At 44.4% G+C, this 18,315-nt stretch overlaps 6 protein-coding genes across 6 annotated transcripts; 3 read left to right on the forward strand and 3 right to left on the reverse strand.

Annotated features, from left to right (window-relative positions):
• Nucleotides 1-2,369: 2,369 nt before the first annotated feature.
• On the reverse strand, nt 2,370-2,865 carry SERLADRAFT_382223 (uncharacterized protein; the record flags this gene model as incomplete). The annotated part of the gene is given in 4 exon segments (XM_007315449.1): nt 2,370-2,446; nt 2,459-2,532; nt 2,582-2,676; nt 2,745-2,865. Coding segments are annotated over 4 exon segments (286 nt in total), but the record flags the coding sequence as incomplete, so codon positions are not given.
• Nucleotides 2,866-3,341: 476 nt separating this feature from the next.
• SERLADRAFT_460803 (uncharacterized protein) lies at nt 3,342-5,804 on the forward strand (the record flags this gene model as incomplete). Its single annotated transcript, XM_007315450.1, has 10 exons — nt 3,342-3,421; nt 3,485-3,663; nt 3,720-3,958; nt 4,011-4,200; nt 4,252-4,393; nt 4,455-4,548; nt 4,601-4,872; nt 4,929-5,002; nt 5,063-5,117; nt 5,168-5,804. 9 exons carry the CDS (start codon nt 3,533-3,535, stop codon nt 5,288-5,290), a joined length of 1,320 nt encoding a protein of 439 aa, XP_007315512.1.
• A 125-nt stretch (nt 5,805-5,929) lies between these two features.
• On the forward strand, nt 5,930-7,630 carry SERLADRAFT_382229 (uncharacterized protein; the record flags this gene model as incomplete). The annotated part of the gene is made up of 6 exons (XM_007315451.1): nt 5,930-6,033; nt 6,088-6,455; nt 6,512-6,966; nt 7,023-7,215; nt 7,275-7,386; nt 7,438-7,630. 6 exons carry the CDS (start codon nt 6,031-6,033, stop codon nt 7,474-7,476), a joined length of 1,170 nt encoding a protein of 389 aa, XP_007315513.1.
• A 185-nt stretch (nt 7,631-7,815) lies between these two features.
• On the forward strand, nt 7,816-8,468 carry SERLADRAFT_460814 (uncharacterized protein; the record flags this gene model as incomplete). Its single annotated transcript, XM_007315452.1, has 4 exons — nt 7,816-7,990; nt 8,061-8,174; nt 8,231-8,343; nt 8,403-8,468. 4 exons carry the CDS (start codon nt 7,958-7,960, stop codon nt 8,443-8,445), a joined length of 303 nt encoding a protein of 100 aa, XP_007315514.1.
• A 36-nt stretch (nt 8,469-8,504) lies between these two features.
• Nucleotides 8,505-13,375, reverse strand: SERLADRAFT_446652 (uncharacterized protein; the record flags this gene model as incomplete). Its single annotated transcript, XM_007315453.1, has 16 exons — nt 8,505-8,788; nt 8,822-9,068; nt 9,125-9,331; nt 9,384-9,448; nt 9,501-9,579; nt 9,641-9,889; nt 9,942-10,378; nt 10,429-10,607; nt 10,662-10,704; nt 10,755-10,929; nt 10,979-12,248; nt 12,301-12,401; nt 12,460-12,572; nt 12,629-13,053; nt 13,124-13,213; nt 13,276-13,375. 14 exons carry the CDS (start codon nt 12,981-12,983, stop codon nt 8,505-8,507), a joined length of 3,804 nt encoding a protein of 1,267 aa, XP_007315515.1.
• Nucleotides 13,376-13,663: 288 nt separating this feature from the next.
• On the reverse strand, nt 13,664-14,987 carry SERLADRAFT_435201 (uncharacterized protein; the record flags this gene model as incomplete). Its single annotated transcript, XM_007315454.1, has 2 exons — nt 13,664-14,711; nt 14,770-14,987. The coding sequence occupies 2 exons, from the start codon at nt 14,985-14,987 to the stop codon at nt 13,664-13,666; spliced, it is 1,266 nt and encodes a 421-aa protein (XP_007315516.1).
• Nucleotides 14,988-18,315: the final 3,328 nt, after the last annotated feature.

Below are 18,315 nucleotides of genomic sequence, written 5' to 3' on the forward strand. Positions count from 1 at the left end.
TTATTTTCCATTCAGTACTTTCCGCATTTTGGCATTTTGGCAATTTTTTGCGTCACCACTGGCTACACATTGCGCTCTTGCTTTTGTTGCTTCTCCCTACCCTTTTTCCTTTACTTAGCCCCACCATAGGCCCTTTACTGTCCTTTTTATTCTCACCCAATGGTCATTTCTGGCTCCCTATTCTAGTCTGCTTTTCTGTCACCTCCACCCTCTGTTACAATTGACATACCAGCACCTACTTACACTTCATCTTTTGTACTTTTACTTTTCTTTGTCCAAGTCACATGACTGATCATGTGACCATTTACTTTACTTTACATTTTCGGACTTGTCATAGTCACATGATGTAATGACCAAGAGTTTGTTACTCTGGCGCACAACTTAGACAAGCTATAGAGAGGATGATGAGGGAGTGGTTACCCTTTAGGCTTCAACAAGTTAATTGTGAGGATACAGCAGGGGGACTCGCTGAGGAGTCTCCTTGATCTATTGGGGTATATATACTACTACAGGTTTGTTTGTACATATATACTATACAGTTGATGAAGGCAGTGGCTGATGAGGCAGCGCGGCACAATGTCATGCACCAAAGTTGATTGGTAGCATGGACAGGTGTCAATAACGAAGCAAATATTCAAAAAGACTCGCCTTTGCGCCACACAGGCACAGTGCCATGTGGAATAGTAATTAATATTGCCTTTTTCAAACTTGTGGCTGATCAGCGCCACCTCTATTAGGCAATCCAGTCACACTCACCTTTGCTTTTCCATTTGGTACTTTCCGCGTTTTGGCATTTTGGCAAATTTTTGCGTCGCCACTGGCTACACATTGCATTGCGCCCTCGCTTTTGCCGTTTCCTTCACTTCCCTTCCTTTGCCTAGCCCCACCATGGGTCCCTTACTCTCGTTTTTTATTCTCACCCGACGGTTGTTTCTGGATCCCCATTTTAGTTCACCTCCTCATCTTCTTTGCTCCCCCACCATTTCTGATGTCACCACTTCCTATCCGCTTCCGTCGCCGATCCGTCGACTACCACGTACCACTGCTGATATACTATCAAAACATTGGTCGCTCGTCTTGCCTGGTTGGAGCGTGGGTGGGTAGTTTTTGAGCTGGAGAAGGTTTATCCCCTTGCGTTGCCTACGTACATCGCTGTCCCATTCACTTGGGTACACTTATCTTTTGTCCATCATCTTCGCTACAGCTACACCTACCACATGCTGCCTGGGACTCACTTGTTCCAAATTGGGACTACTCCTCTCCCTCCCTCGTTTGACCAGGTGGTCCAATACAACCAGTCCATTGGTAAGGCCATGGAACTGTCGGATTTGGACTAGGTGGTGGACTGGTGGCTCCAGTTTCTTTTTTTCAGCAGAATATTCATTTACAGTGCAATTATTTTTGATTTTTGAATCATTTTTATGGACACATATTTTTTAGAATGCCTGACTGACAATAAAGGAACTGTGATGATACTGATAGTGTTTTGCCTTGCCCTTTTTTTACTGTATCTTCCCATGACATCATGATTTTCCTGCTCTCTTTTTGCTATTGGACTTTACTTTATGGCTGTACAAACCTGTGACACTACTCACAGCATTCATTGCTCTATCCCTTTCTTTTCCTTTTTTTGACAATCTTATCCTGTACTACCTATGCAGGATTCGTCAGCGTACATTCCTTCCTTCATGTTCTTTCCCATTCTTTTTGCACAGCTATACTGTGCATAGCCTACTTTTCTTTTACTATATAAACCCCTGTATTTTACCTTGTAAAACAACAAGAACTCCAATCCAGACTTCTTCTCTAATCTCAAGTTCACTACTCACTACTACTTGTGATCCAGTGTGGTCACAGCACTTCCCACTGCTACCACTGTCAACTGCTGTCATCATCACTCGTCACTTTTCAAAAGTGATTGTTATCCCTTTCAATTAGAGTCCTTCTGGGCACTACAGTCTGTGTGTCAGGAGCCTGCTATCACTGTGAACTTTGTCACCTTGTCACATTGTCATTCTCAAACCTACTTTGTGCTACAATTAGCAAGGTAGTGCTTGTCTATACTCGCCACAAAGCCCCTATCTTTCTATATTCCAACTATCCCTCCTCCTCAAAACCCACACCCATACATCTCTGGGTTTTACTTTGAAGGATTGTTATATGTACCACCCCACAAACAACCAGACCACTCCACTGTTCTAGGAGGCAAAGCCCATAAACAAGTTCCGTGGAATCTGGGAGGATTGTGTGTTAGTTTGTTTTTGTGTGTGTTTTTTTCTAACAACAGTTCTCATCATCGACACTGTCTTTAACTATATGCAGATGGTAACATACCAGATCTTAGGTTCAGATTAGTCTCCCTTGCTTACTTAATTCAACATATGATGAGTCAATATCTTGTAAATAAGGTCTGCACCAAAGTAAGGCCATTTGACGTGAACCCCCCCCCCCCCCCCCCTTTGGTGCCAATAACACGAATATTGAGCTCTTTTGCACCCTGATTTTAAACTCAATCGCTCCGATTGAATATGGCTGAGCATCACAGCAAAGGCTATCTATTGCTTCAACCAGCGTAACTCACCACTTAGCCTTTGTGTGAATCAGTAGAGTTGATAGTGAAGCTCTCAGATGACAAACAACGCTAGTTTCAAATTTTTCTTCCATCCCAAACAGATGCTGAGCCATTGAGATAGTGAACCTGTCAGCCACTCCAATTAAAACACCGCTACAAATTGCAGACACACCTGAACCAAAACATGGGCAAAAAGAAATGGGATATTCAGAGTCATATAGGTCCAAGGTGCTACATAAATTGTTGTAGCTGTGATACAATAGTAGGGATCATGTACATAACATTTGTTCTCTACAGTAGCTGTTTCAGCTGAAACCTTCATGTGCTCTTTCCTGGTGTGACTAGCCATAAAATGCCGAGTTCAAGCCGAATGTGCCGCTCATGGTGCCTTCTCTATTACTACCAAAGCGGGGGTTCCTGCCAAAGGTCCTTACTTCGGACCAGACTAGGTTCAGATGTTGTTTTTGAACTCATCCCATTTTATCTTTTAGAAAGTTTCTCCAACATTCATTTTAGGAAATATTTAATATTTCACTCAGATGTACGGGTCCAGGAATCATCTAATCTAATCAAGTACCTTACAGATGTGGCGAAGTAGGGCTGTACAGTTGCTCGCTTCCTTGGATTTAGGTGATCAGCATGTTCGGATCAACTGAGATGCGACAAGCGGTATCGATACTTTTCCTAATCTGTGAAGAATCCATGTCAATATGGAAGCATGGAACCTTGTGCGCCGGCATCGCCAAAATTTCCCGACGCCGATTTTCCCGATTGTGGTGAGACGAAGAACTCCAAGTGCTGTATAGTGTTTACTTCATCCGCGGAGAGTCAGCACAAGCTCGAAGCTCTGTTGGTTATCTTCCCACCTTTATACCGTGTTGTATGACCCATATTCTGACTGTGGCCTTTCAGTCTCGTTCTCTTTTCCTTAACCGCTTCACAACTTGTCGATACCGATCTATGTCTCTCTCACCCAAACACATGAACGGCTCCAAGAACGTTGAAGGTAGCGATCGCAAGAATCTTATTCCCTTCGCCTCTCGACTCTATGAAGGTCGTGCTTTGGCCCAAGATGTCTGGTCCATCTATAAGTATTGCTTTTGACGAACCGTCTTATTTCGGCTTCCGAGCTAACACGATCGCTCAGTGCTCTCAACTTACCTGCCGACTGTATCAACCTTGGACAAGGATACATGAATTTCTCTCCCCCGAAATGGGTCACTGAAGCTGCCAACGACGCCTTGCAGGTTGTCGCCACGAACCACTATTCTCATCCCAAAGGCCGCATACGCCTTAGGGAAGCGATTAAGGCATTCTACGAGCCATCTTTCAACAGATCCCTTGATCCAGAGACAGAGATTCTTGTTACGAGTGGGGCCAATGAAGGCATGTAATACCTTCTTTGTCCGACTTCAGGATCAAGTAACTTTGTGCACAGGCCAGTATTCTGTCTTCACGGCATTTTTAGAGCAAGGAGATGAAGTTATCATGTTTGAGCCCTTCTTCGATCAGTATCTACCATCGGTGACTTTCAATGGCGGAAAGCCCGTCTATGTGCCGCTGCATCCGCACACTGATAAGGTTCGACCGACCAGCAACGACTGGACGATCGACTTTGATGAGCTGCGGTACGTTTATTCATTTCAGTAGTTCTATTCGTCTTTTAACTTTCAATCAAGACGGGCCATAACTCCGAAAGCCAAAATGATTATCATCAATACACCTCACAATCCCGTTGGGAAAGTATTTACCAAAGAAGAGCTCGAGAAAATCGCTGTGATTGCAGAAGAATTCAATCTCCTCGTTATGGCGGACGAAGTCGTGCGTAATTTATTGTCCAAAAAAGTATAGACTATTATTCAACCTCTTACGCCATTAATAGTACGATTGCCTTGTTTTTGATGGGAAGGAACATGTTCGTTTCGCAACTTTACCAGGGATGTGGGACCGTACAGTGACGGTTCTCTCCGCAGGCAGTAAGTCATAGTACAATTTCCCCCGAGTGTAATTCTCAAGCGCGTTATTCAGAGGCGTTTGCAGCGACGGGGTGGAGAATTGGCTGGCTGATTGGCCCCCCCTCCATTATCGCGCCTACTCTTGCTGTAACGACACGTATCGTATTCTGTACCAACTCACCATTGCAGGAAGCGGCTGCAGTTGGGCTTGAACAGGCAAAGGAGCGTAACTTCTTTGCCATTCAAAACCGGGAGTACGAGGAGAGACGCAACCTTTTGACCAGTGCTTTTGACAAACTCGGTCTGAAATACAGCATGCCAGAAGGAAGCTATTTCGTATTACTCGTGAGTGTCGGAAATATTTTCTTCGTTCAGTTCTCGTCTGATTGTTCAATCAAAAGGATATATCCAGGGTTGATTTCCCAGATAACTACCCATTTCCCAAGTCCGTAGAAGGCCGGGGACGTGATTTCAGGTATATTTTCGGATGTCGATCGGAAGTACGCAATCATTTAAACGATGCTTTTTTGTCCAGGGCCTGCTGGTTCATTGCTATGGAGCTGGGCGTATCTTCTATACCCGTCAGCGAGGTATGCGTCTTCTTCGGGAGTCTTGTTCCCTTTTCTCATTATTTCTACAGTTCTACTGCGAACAGCACTGTACGATCGGTGAAAGTTATGCTCGCTTCGCATTCTGTAAGGATCTTGACACCTTAAGAAGGGCCGGAGAACGACTTCAAGGTCTGAGTAAGTATATCAAATAATTGTCAAGTAATTGTTGTTACACTAGATGTCTCTGATTGTGAATATGTATGTATTTTGTGTATGGATGCCATAAACTCTCACAAATGACGCACCAAGCCTTGAGCGGAGCAAGTGCATAGATATAGTGCTGCATTGCTCGACACACTTAGGTGGCGCCGTGACAGCATTTTACAGCACAGAATGTTCACTCGGGATCTAATGCTAACAGCCATAAACTGCGAATTGGATTTTTGAGGCTCGGCGTTTCAGTTCTTGTCGCCCGAGATCTGGGAGAAGAACAAGGTAATACAGTCCTAGACGTGCATCATGAAGGCACTGCGATAAGGGGCGAGCTTCATAGAAAATTGATAAAATTGATAAAATTGATCTGCACCCACGGAGAGTTACTTCACAAAATGTACCGTTCTGTCAAACCAATGGTCACTGCCCCTTAGTGAGCTGATGCAACGGCGTTTGATGGTTGGTGGATGAATGTGTTTGAGAAATGTGGAACGAGGTGCAACGAGCGGCCGCAGGATGATGTATTGGCGCAATCCCGTGGTAGTCGTACCATCCAAACGATGACTAATCGCTTACCAATCCAATCCTGTATGGTTCGAGGTGATAAGGCATCGATTTTCTGTTTCGGAGTAATCCGATCGCCTGTCTAACTCATATAAGGTCTGCCATGCTTGCTGCACGATTTCTTGCATTACCTCGTTTCAAATCTTTCGCCTTCACTACACAATCTATACGCACAATGGTGAGCATCTCTTAGGATCAAATCTGATAGAACTGCCTAAGCACGTTTTCCCAGTCGTCTCATGAAGCTGTCATCGTTGCTGCATCAAGAACGCCTGTTGGCTCACTCAACGGCGCTCTGAAGACCTTCACTGCCCCACAACTCGGTGTCGTTGCTCTCAAACATGCATTTGAGAGCTCGGGAGTGGATCCTGCCATTGTCGAGGAAATCTACCTTGGAAATGTCGTGCAGGCTGGTGTTGGTCAATCCCCGGCACGGCAGGTAGCTCTCTCTGCTGGCATGAAGTCGTCGTCAGATGCTACTACCATCAACAAAGTTTGTGCTAGTGGAATGAAGTCCATCATGCTCGCTGCTCAGAGCATTGAGAGCGGTTACAAGACCGTCGTTGCTGCCGGAGGAATGGAGAGCATGAGTAATGCACCGTAAGTTTTCACGTGTTACTTGCATGAAGTCAGTTGGTCTAACCCCTATTACGTAGTTTCCTGCTCCCCCGTCAAAACCCATTGTTTGGTAAATTCGAGACCAAAGACTCAGTAGAGATTGATGGACTATGGGATGTTTACAACAACTTTGCCATGGGTAACTGTGGTGAATCTGCTGCCGAAAAATACGGTATCTCGCGAGAAGCTCAAGATGCTCATGCTATCGAATCCTACAAGCGCGCTGACCGGGCTTGGAAACAAAATGTATTCGATAAAGAGATCGCACCCGTCACCGTGAAGGGCAAGAAGGGTGACACCGTGGTCAAGGAGGATGAGGAATACAAGAAGGTTATCTTCGACAAAGTGCCATCACTCAGGTCCGCCTTCAAGCAGGGAGGTACCATTACCGCCGCGAACTCCTCTAATCTCAACGACGGTGCATCTGCTCTCATCCTCATGTCTGCCGAGAAGGCCAAAGAGCTTGGTCTTAAGCCTCTCGCCAAAGTAGTCTGTGAGTTTCATTTAGGCTATGCCGACTAATGGGCTCGTTTCTAAACATTATTCTAGCATATGCCGATGCTGGAGTTGACCCCATTGATTTCCCCATGGCCCCAACTGTTGCACTACCCGAAGCTCTACGAAAAGCTAACTTGACCGTGGACGATATATCACGATTCGAGATCAACGAAGCATTCTCTGTCGTCGTTCGTATTGCAGAAAAAGTGCTGAACATTGATCCTGCAAAGATCAACATTGACGGGTGAGAGTATTTGTTATATCTTCATGTGCGGCTTCTGACATCGATATTATTATTACCAGTGGTGCCGTTGCTCTTGGTCACGCCATTGGGAACTCGGGTTCGCGCATTGTCGTATCTATGGTCCATGCTTTGAAACCAGGACAGTATGGAGCTGCTGGAATTTGCAACGGTGTAAGTTATCTTCTTATTTCCTGTAGTTCGTCATCCTGAAAGGATTTCCAGGGCGGAGCTGCGTCTGCCATTGTTATCCAGAGGCTATAATTTGGTATAGTCTCTGCATGTTGCGATCACCATTGAGGGGCTTTGGGCACTACTTGTACAAGATGAACCTGTACTACTAGATAAAACTACATAGCTGTATTGGGCCGTCTGCTACTCACATTTAATAATGCAATTGGTCGAAGCTACTGTATCTCATTTTCACCTCAGGCGAGCACTGAGGACAAGGTGCACCGAAAGACAGACTAGTAGACTTTCAATTTCATGTTAGGCCCCAAGTCTCATTAGATGAGAACAAGTACAATGGAGAAGCGAAGCTTAGGAATGTTTAATACTATGCTGCTAGTACTGAGACTACTGAGACCATCGATCCAAAAATCTGGATCTTTCTTGAAGGGTAGTTGTCATCCCGGAGCCTGACCAAGAACTGGCTCTAGTGAATACACTACAACCAGCTCTTGGGCTAGTGTCTTTCAGCGATATCCTATACCGTAACGGAAAGATCTTGCTGTTTCTATCTTACATGATTTCATGGAAGGGGATTGGGTGTGATTTGGTGGAAGTGACTTGTGCTCGCTTGTCGGCAATTGAGCCTAACCTCCACTCACGGGTTTACCCGAAAATAGTTCACCGTTTTATTCATAACCATCATGTCGCTGCTCGCTCGTGCACCACTGACGCTACGCCAACACGCTGGCCGTTCTCGTACTGTGCTTTCGCGTTCGATGCACGATTATCATGTGCGTAGCCCTTCACAATGGGTATGATATACACGGATCCTCACAAGGTTTTCTAGCACTTTCCTTTCCAGTTCCCGGGGGAGAAGAAGAAAGCTGCATTTGGCCTGAAGGTTGCACTTTTCCTGACTACAGGTTTCAGCTTGCCTTTCGCTGCTGCATTATTTCAGCTGTACGTGTTGTTGTTGAATCAGGGCTTACGACCTCTTCCTGACTGCCAAATATGACAGGAAAAAATCCGGAGCTGTTTGATAAGGCATATGTTTTTGAGTAGATCACAGCATTGTTCTTTATTAGAGAATAACATCATATCGCCTCCCATACGACTACAGATTAGCCTAGAGAGGCTACTGTTGAATCCAGTAATGATGCCTCAATATCCTTTCCTTCTTTATCTTGGAGGTCAGCCAAGATTTTGTCCACAGCCTTTTTACGGCCTTTCTTGGCTTGGGCGAGATTTCGACAGTCGCATGTGCGTCCTAAAAATCCAGCATCGCCTTCCAACGCGTCGATAGCTAAAGCCGATGCTCGCCGACTTGCCATAGCAGCGGATGTATCTGTAGCTGCTGCAAGAATGACATCGTGGATCACAACTAAAGTCGATGAGTCATTAGCCGCTGACGTATTTAACGCGTCTTAGTCGAACTTACTTTCACAGCACGTCAATCCAGGTTGGTTGGTATCCTCTTTCTTCACAATTTCGAAGCTTTGGCAGCCATGTGCTTCGAGGAGCTCCAGTATAACCTTAGTAGGATGATGAGACAGTGTTTTCAACGTGATATGCTTATTGTAGAACGGTTTCAGGATGTTGTTGAACACTAATTCTGAGCCAATGGGCTGAAAGCCATCTGATATATAGATCGCCCCTATAATTGACTCCACCACATCTGAGAGAGCCTAAACCCGATGCATTGTATCAAGAATTGGCTCGCGATAGAGATCATTCACCTTACCTTTGGCGGTTCTACATCAAGCCAAAACTGTCCTGGGGTTCTCTGTTCGCGAGCTGCCAACTCATACTCTTCAGTTTGCTTCTTTTTCAGCTCATCTATATAGCCTTGGATGTTGCCAGCGAGAGGGAAAGACTCGTACAGTATATGTTCGTGTAAGCCGGACCATACACAAACAGCTGCCAGGGCAGAATTTGATACCATAGCTCCCTGGATTGGTTTTTCAGTGCGATTAGGATAAAAGTAATGTAATTGTGCAAACCTTCATTAATGTTAAGACACCCGGAGACATCTTATCGTCGCGGTTGAAAATATGGCGGATCACCACTGAGCGTAAGGATGAGTGAAGTTAAAACTTAGTAGTAATGAATATTCCTACTAAATTCCAAGATAGCATCGCCAATGAATTCAAGTCTTTCGTAGCAAGTCGATTGATAACCTTGAACTGACGCATGGGTCTGAACAATATCCGCCAGTTTGGAGTTTAAGCAAAATATCAAAATATATTAAGTAACTAACCAATGCTTGTGCCAGAAGATGTGGGTACGCGAACTTGTGTCCTATAATAGTTTCTACTGCTTCGATAGACCCATCGCGCAACTTGGCGGTGACGCGAGGAGGAGGGGTTAGCGCCTTCCGTCCAAAGTCAGCCCAATGTTCAATGTTTCGAATGGGTATATCCAAGGTTTTCGCAGTAGTTAATGCAAGATCGCGTCCTCCAGAAATGTAGGCTGCACCGATAATGGCTTCTACTACGTCAGCGATGGCCTGCAAAAAATTAAAATATTGGTACTGTTTAAATGACGAGCGAGCTCTTTACCTTGTCACCTAGCCATTGTGTGTATTGTGTGTCCTGCTGACCGCGGTTTTCCTTCTTAGAGCTTGCGTGTGAGCCTGGAAGAGCTTTCCCCTTCACGGAGTCTTCGGATTCGATCTTCTTGGGGGGAGCCTCCATAATGGCTTCGGTTTCTTTGCGAGCTAGTGGACTTTGGGAGGGTGCTTTTGAAATTTTTTTTGTGTCGTCGTTCGGAGTGAAGTCCTCTCTGATGGACACCAGCGAAAAATTGGGTGGTTGCCATACCTTATAGCTGAAGGGCCTTGATTGTATAAATGGTGGCAGACCAACCGTACAGGCAGTTTTCAGTAGAGCTTTATTGCTAATAATCTGCTGTCGAGACACATGCAGCGCTCCTTCGTTTTTTGCAGGGTTTGTGACAAATACATAAATCGAAGACAAGTACTTTAAGAATGCGTCTCCTGCTCGTTCATTAGTGACATTTGGGATGCAGCAGAAAAAAAGAATTTACCGAGAACCTCCAGACGCTCGTAGTCGTAGTCAAAGCCCGCGGATGGCGTGGATATAGCAGCTAGCAAAAGCTCTTCGGTTATATGGTGGTTGAAAAACTTGGCATTCAACTCTTTCACGATCAAGATATCGTCGATCCTTCGACTGATTGACGGTAAGAGCAAAGCAGTCCTGAGTGTGCTGTATTTACCAGGTTAACTATCTAGTCTCAGACTTCGAAATGTGATAACATACCTTGCGGGAATGGTGAGTTTAGCACAAAGCTCGGGAATGAGATCTAGTCGACAGATTAGCTGATTTTCTACATACTTATACAATCAGACAAACACTTAGCGGACGCTTTTGCAGATGTTGTCAGAGGGCGGAACGTCGGGCTCAGATGATTGGACAAGCCAGGAGTTTTCGACACCTCGATCAAAGGCTGCTCTTGATCTACCAGACAATCTAATCCCTTTCTACGCGATTTACAATATTCTAATAGATTAGGATATGCGGCTTCTCGCTATTACATATCAGTATGAAGATGATGTAGCATTCAATCAATGACCTACAGGACTATCCGCTGGCTTGCTCATCGGGGACAAGTCTGGCCTGGTCTTCACGACATAGTATCGTCTAGTGAATTCCACCCAGCGGTCCTGGATAACGGCGTCAGCGGTGTCATTGGCTAAATCTTCAACATTTCTCCAATTTAAGGGGGTTGCCCACTGTCGACTCGCGATGCGGACAGACTCCCAGCAAATGAATTCACTAAAATCGGGGATATTCCATTTACTCTGTACCTGACTAGAAGTACGAGTGCAATCAGATTTCAGGGGTGCATAAAAATATGCCATCTCATTCAATGGACAAGCAAATGGCTTGTTCGCGACAATGCGACAGATTCTAAGCGTATACTGGTGGAGTAAAGCCAATTGATTCTGATCAACTTCGAGGGGGCCTCCCCATGCTAGATGCAGAGGTGCAGAGATGCCGGAGAAGAAGAGTTTGAAATCGTGCATTCGAGGTAGAGGATGGCGAGTGAGGAGTAAAACAGGAGCATATTGGTCGGGAGAAAATCCACTGAGAGCCACCATTACTGGATAAAGTGTGTCGTTGAAAACAGCAGTAAGCGAATTGGACCAAAAAGCAGGTTTCCTGCGCGGATATAAATGATTAGGCGTAGCTTGGCCATTCTTGTTTGACATATTTTTTTTCGGCTCTTCAAAATCGTCTTCCAAGAATCTAGCCGGCTTCAAACGTTGTTGCGGAAAAAGTCGATAATCAAGGACCCCAGCGTTGAACAGCTCAGTACAGGTATAGTAGCAAGCTGAACGACGAGCATCGGCTGGCGTAGGACACGAAGATCCAGTAAACACCCGTAGGGTTGGGTGTGCAGGTAACATGACATTGCATGAATATGTCCAGGATCCTTGCTCATCCAGATGTTTGTTGATCCGAAATAGCTCAACATCGAAAGGTTTTTCAACGTCGTACATAGCGGCAGCAAGACGGTATACTGTGCTGGTGGCATCTCGAAGACAGATACGGTTGCTGGTGACTGGATCCTTTAGAGATACACTCTTCTCGCCTTCGTCCTCGGTTTGCGAATCGTAGGAATGGATAGTATCTTCAAGTTTGTGAGGCAGTAGGAAGCGTCCCCTATACTCCTTGAACTTTTCTATCGAAGTTCGATTTTCTTGGCTAAAGCTAGTAAGCTCCGAAAGGATGCGGCGGTGAGTTTCGTCTCCTTTTTCTGCCATATGAACCAGATAGCTATGACATCTGCCGGTATGACACCATGCATAAATGTATGAAAGTTGACTTTCGAATAAATCATATCTGAAATAAATGACTTAGCACCAAGAGCGACAACCGTTCGAGGGGGGCCCACTTTATCACAAGAGAAGAAGCAGAGATATCAAGGTCTTCGTTAGACTTGGTAATAACGAGAAGATTGTGTGTTCCCAATGAAAATTTGCGACAAGTTTCGTCCTGAAAATATTTATCAATTGTATGAGATAATACTAGGTTATAAAGATATTATTCGCACTTGATGGTAAAAATCTGAAGTCGATATGAGAGCATATGGTCGCAAAAATCCTAGTCCATTATCTGAATTCCGCAACAAATCGACGATAGCTAATGCAACCGCACGTTTTTGGACTACAAATTGAAAGTCGTTCAGTGCGTATTGTCAAGGTGCTGCCAAATCAATATACCAATGACAATGCCACGGAAGTCGCTTCCAAGAATCTGACACGATTTCAAAATTTGGACCAGCTTAGCAAATTTTGGCGTAACATTGAAGCTTCTTGAAGTGATGTCAAAATTAGGCATAGAAAACATCCAATTCTTCACCAAGTCGCGCACTGCGCGCTTGATAGTTGCAATAGCAATATCGGCATCGTCATCTTCTTCGTAGGGGGGCAATATATGAGTTTCATGGTGCTTTAGCACACTGCGCCATAACAGATCACAAGCACAAGGTCCTACTTGTAAGAGCACATGACGTGCGGCACGGAAGTGACGACGGTAGACTGATTCTTCTGGATCGAGATGACGAATTTGAGTCATTAATCGGGTTTCTATTGTCGCGAGGGGTGGGTCGTAGAGAATGACAACTTCTGTTGGGAAGGCGATGACTCTGTCCGCGACAATGGCGTCCCTGTTACGCAGTTTACACTCCAGGTGACTCGACTGGACTGCATCACCACCTGCGCTGGACAGTGCCTGTAGCTTTTTCTTTTTTGCTGCGACCTCTGGTATATCTGATGGCACTTCGTCCACCCAACGCCGCTTTTTGGCTAATGAGTAAGATAACTGTTAGACCCATACTGCAGCTGATATAATGAACGCATCAACATACATTGGCTTAAACTTCCCGGGGCCTCGGAGGTCGTGAATTTTCTCTGATCCATCTACGCAGATATGACTATTTCATCCATAGAGTGGAAAACAAAATGTTCGTTCGCCTTGCCCACACTCAGGCGTGTCACGGTTTCATAAGGCACGTGCGTATGACGTAGCCAAGTCTTCACTACGGTACATAACGTGCACACAGAATCTTGTCTTGTTTATGATCACAAAAGTCCCAGCAGTTTAAATTGTTTGTCAATGACGCTATACACCTTATATGTATCATCGAAGCCTAGAACAAAGCTCCTCCCTCTACTATGCTATTCCTCTGCCACTGTGAGCAAGCCCACGCTCATGTGAGATAAGAAATCACGCACTCGTCAGTAGAAAAACATACCTCATCTTTTAATTTTTGCATCGGTCAAGTAGTCCTTCACAGCGATTGGAGCATCTTCCATGAGCATATCTTCCGGTTCCCAGGTTGCGTCGTCATCGCTATAGCCCTCCCAATAAACCAGGAACTCTCGACCACCGTTTATCATACGGTGCGCCGATATTTGTGAAACAGTGAATTTTTCGACAATTTCGGTTGATTCCTCTGTCCTAATGCGAAGCATCTGACGATCGGGGTGGGACCATGCCTTGGGGAGTCGTCTTGCGGCCAATTTTGCGGAAATTTGGAAGGTCTTATTACTCGTTCCCCGCCTACAGAGACGGATATACTTGTAGACTTCGCACAATGTGTGTTCCACATCGCAAAGCTGCATCGAGCATTGGTCTGGACTAAGACCTCTAAAATCCAACCCAAGCCGAGCAAAGTGATCTTGCTGTGTTTGCTGCATCCATCGAATGATATCCACCTCTACGGAACGCGAAAGGCTTCCCTCAAAGCAATCGCGAAGGCCCCGACGCGCGCCAATTCCGACACTGACAAAATCATCCTCGGAGAAATTGATCACATCAGAGTATGACAAATTGAGCAGCAATTGATAGGCTGTAAAATCACCCATACTCTTGAAAGAGCAGAGCCAATCAAAGATGTCAGCCATATAATGCGCATTTGCTAGCTGGTCAGGTAAGTCTTTCATCAAGACTTCCAGGAATATCAGATGATTCATGAAGGCCTCCTTGTAACCCATGTTGGGTGCGGGCTTCTGAAATGAACCAGTGTACAGCTTGACACCATTTTCATACGCTGCCCGCAGCACTTTTTCGTAGGATCTCCTTTTGTACTGCGCCCATGTGGGCGTACCAAAGTTTGAGCGAAGAAGCTGGTAAGTTTCTATCCTGGTAAAAGTGTTGAAAAGCACCACTCGAAAAACCACCTCTGTCGGCTCTTGAGGTCCAATTTCGATCACTTCGCGGATGATGTACTGGCTTACTCGATCCAATACCCGGAAAACGTTACAAAATCGATATCCACCTAATATAGGATCATCTGTCCAACTGTAAAGTGACCTATGTCAATGCCTTCAACAAGCACCTTGCGCACAACGAAACTTACGGTGGGGGTAATCCCTTGCGGCGCCTATCATCAATGGCCTGCCTTTCTGCCGCGTAACGCCAGAATGTATCAAAAACTTTGGTGGGAGTGAAGGTGAGCCCCTTGATTGTAACTGATGGAGGAGGGGATTCTTCGAACGACAAATAAATTGTAGAGTTAGATTTCAGACGTTTTGAGGATGGAGTGAATCGATCTGAAATCTGGCGTTTATGTCCCATTTTTATCCTAATCAATCAATGAAGCGGAACGTCGAAGTCGATTCTGACCTCAGTAAAAACCAACAAAAAATTGTCCAAGACTGGAACAAACATGGCATAATATTAATAGCAGTATAGTACGTAACTCTAACACCGTGACTGTACACTGACTATGATTGGATGCTAGGTTCGTCCCCAACCTGCTCGGCTAGCTCGCGCTTATCATATTTGCGCAACCTCGCAGGCTGGGAACACTCGTCGCCATTTTGTGAGGAGGATGAATTCCTCACCAAAGATGAGGTGGGGACTTTGTCGTAGGGACTCAGAAGTCAGAAAAAAATGTCAAAAACTTAGTATACAAAAAAGCATTTTTGTAACCAGTAGATCATTTTTTGTTAATAGATATTTTTTGGAAAAATTTGAGGTGAGGTTGTCATCACTGTCACTACCATTTTCTGGCAAAGTTCACTTGCAAAAAAAGTCGCAAAATTTTCCTATATTCAATGTTTACGAGTTACAAAATTGCCTTTTTGTATAGTAACTTGGGGGGAAATTTTTTATGGCTTTTAAGTCCCTACAATTAAATCACCACCTCATCAAATTCATCCTCCTCACAAAATGGTGACAAGTGGTCCCGGTCGTTCACTGGGTGTGCTCGAAGACAATTTCGGCTAGTAACCGAAATTAAACCCAGTGATCTGGCTGGGTACAAGCCTAATTGGATGCTTCCATCAGGAAAAAGGTGAAGGTCCAATAAAGCATTATTTAGACATAGATGTGATTATTAGCAGTAAAAATTGTATCAACTATGCTTTTCTGATCAGCAGTGGGATTAACCTTTATATGCTTTGGCCGTGTTTATGAAAATTTGAAAGTTATATCATATTGTTTACAGATTGATAAACATACAAATAAAGTTAGAATGCTAGAGTTATCAATCAGCTTTGTTCTGGCATTTCTCTGCTATGCATGGTGAGATTATAATTAGTACATCATGAATGAATTCTGTCAGCAAGTATGATTATGTTACCTTATAGTCAGCTTTGTCAAGTTTGAATAATGAGGCAAGATATGCCAGTGTCTAGAGCTTACAATGTGTGGTGGTGTTGGTAGGCTAAATGTGAGGTTGGCATAACACTGGATGTGGGAAGTGTTTTAGTAACATTTATGACATGACCACACATGCCAAATTTGAAGTTAGGGTTGTTATTGTTGTCTTTCTTGTGTGGGGGATCATACATACACATGCAGTATCATTGGGATGAAACAAGTAACTATGAATGGCAATCATAAACATTGAGCCTACAGTAATAACATACACTGACTGAATTGGCCATACCTGCATGCCTGTTTCAGAGATGTACGGATACTGCTGTATAATACAGACTTATGTACAAACAGGAAAATAAATGCTGCGATGAATTCTTTAGCCACTTCACGACACTGTTGATGATGAGAACTGTAGTTAGAAAACCACACACAAAACAAACTAACACACAATCCTCCCAGATTCCACGGAACTTGTGTATGGGCTTTGCCTCCTAGAACAGTGGAGTAGTCTGGTTGGTCGTGGGGTGATACATATAATGATTTTTCAAAGCAAAACCCAGGGATGTATGGGTGTGGGTTTTGAGGAGGTGTTACGATAACACAATTTTCGGACCTTTCCTTCTTTTTTATTCACCGCTTTAACCTTGTACACTTTAGCTTTCACACATAGTGCCACACAGCACTTCCCCTTTTGTTCAAACTCCTCTTTCTCGTGCCGCGTTGCCTTCTTCTTATTTTAGATACAACTCTCTCACACAGTGGAGCTGGTCATGTGGGCTAGGCCCCATGACATCATCAAGCCACTAACTTTATCAACTGTATAGTACATAAGTACAAACACTCTGTATTAGTATATATACCCCAGTAGATCCAGGAGACTCCTTAGCGAGTCCTCCTGTTGTATACCAACAAACTCTCTGCAGCTTAAGGGGTAACCACTCCCCATCCACTACCTTTATAGTGTGTTCCTGTGTGCGCCAGAGTAACTAACCCTTGGTTGTTACAGGAGGAGGGATAGTTGGAATATAAAAGGTAGGGGTTTTATAAAGAGTATACACAAGCACTCCGTTGCTAATTGTAGCACCAGGTAGGTTTGAGAACAACGAGGTGACAAGATGACAAGGTTCCCAGTGATAGCAGGCTCCTGATGCACAGACTGTAGTGCTCAGATGGACTTTAATCAAAAGGGATAGCAATAGCTTTGGAAGTGATGAGTGACAATGACAGCAGTCAACAGTAGTAGCAGTGGGAAGTATTGTGACCACACTGGATCACAAGTAGCAGAGTAGTGAACTTGAGATTAGAGAAAAAGTCTGGATTGGAGTTCTTGTTATTTTTACAAGGTAAAATACAGGGGTTTATATAGTAAAAGAAAAGTAGGCTATGCACAGTATAGCTGTGCAAAAAGAATGAGAAAGAACATGAAGGAGTACGCTGACAAATCCTGCATAGGTAGTACAGGATAAGATTGTCAAAATAAGGAAAAGAAAGGAATAGAACAATGAATGCTGTGTAAGTAATGTCACAGGTTTGTACAGCCATAAAATAAAGTCCAATAGCAGAAAGAAAGTAAGAAAATCATGATGTTATAGGAAGATGCAGTAAAAAAAGGGCAAGGCAAAACAATATCAGTATCAACACAGTTCCTTTATTGTCAGTCAGGCATTCTAAAAAAATATGTGTCCATAAAAATGATTCAAAAATCAAAAATAATTGCACTGTAAATGAATGTTCTGCTGAAAAAAAAGAAACTGGAGCCACTGGTCCACCACCTAGTCCAAATCTGACGGTTCCATAGCCTTACCAATGGACTGGTTGTATTGGACCACCTGGTCAAACCAGGGAGGGAGGGGAGTAGTTCCAATCTGGAACAAATGTGTCCCTGGCAGTGTGTGGTAAGTGTAGCTGTAGCAAAGATGATGGATGAAGGATAAATGTACCCAAGTGAATGGGACAGCGATGTACGTAGGCAACGCAAGGGGATAAACCTTCTCCAGCTCAAAAACTAAAACTACCCACCCACGCTCCAACCAGGCGAGATGAGCGACCAATGATTTGATAGTATACAATGGAAGATTGACGTCATGAAGGACCTGTTGCCCAATTTGGACCAGCCACCGGGGCTTTGCTGATATCAGCAGTGGCATGTGGTGGTTGACAGATCAGCAATGGAAGTGGATGGAGAGTGGTGACATCAGGTATGGTGGGGGAGCAAGAAAGACAAGTAGGAGGAGGGTGGAGGTGACAAGGAAGTGGACTGGAATAGGGAGCCAGAAACGACCGTCCGGTGAGAATAAAA

The sequence above is a fragment of the Serpula lacrymans genome (genome assembly GCF_000218685.1).
Source record: "Serpula lacrymans var. lacrymans S7.9 unplaced genomic scaffold SERLAscaffold_4, whole genome shotgun sequence".
Lineage (NCBI taxonomy): Eukaryota > Fungi > Basidiomycota > Agaricomycetes > Boletales > Serpulaceae > Serpula > Serpula lacrymans.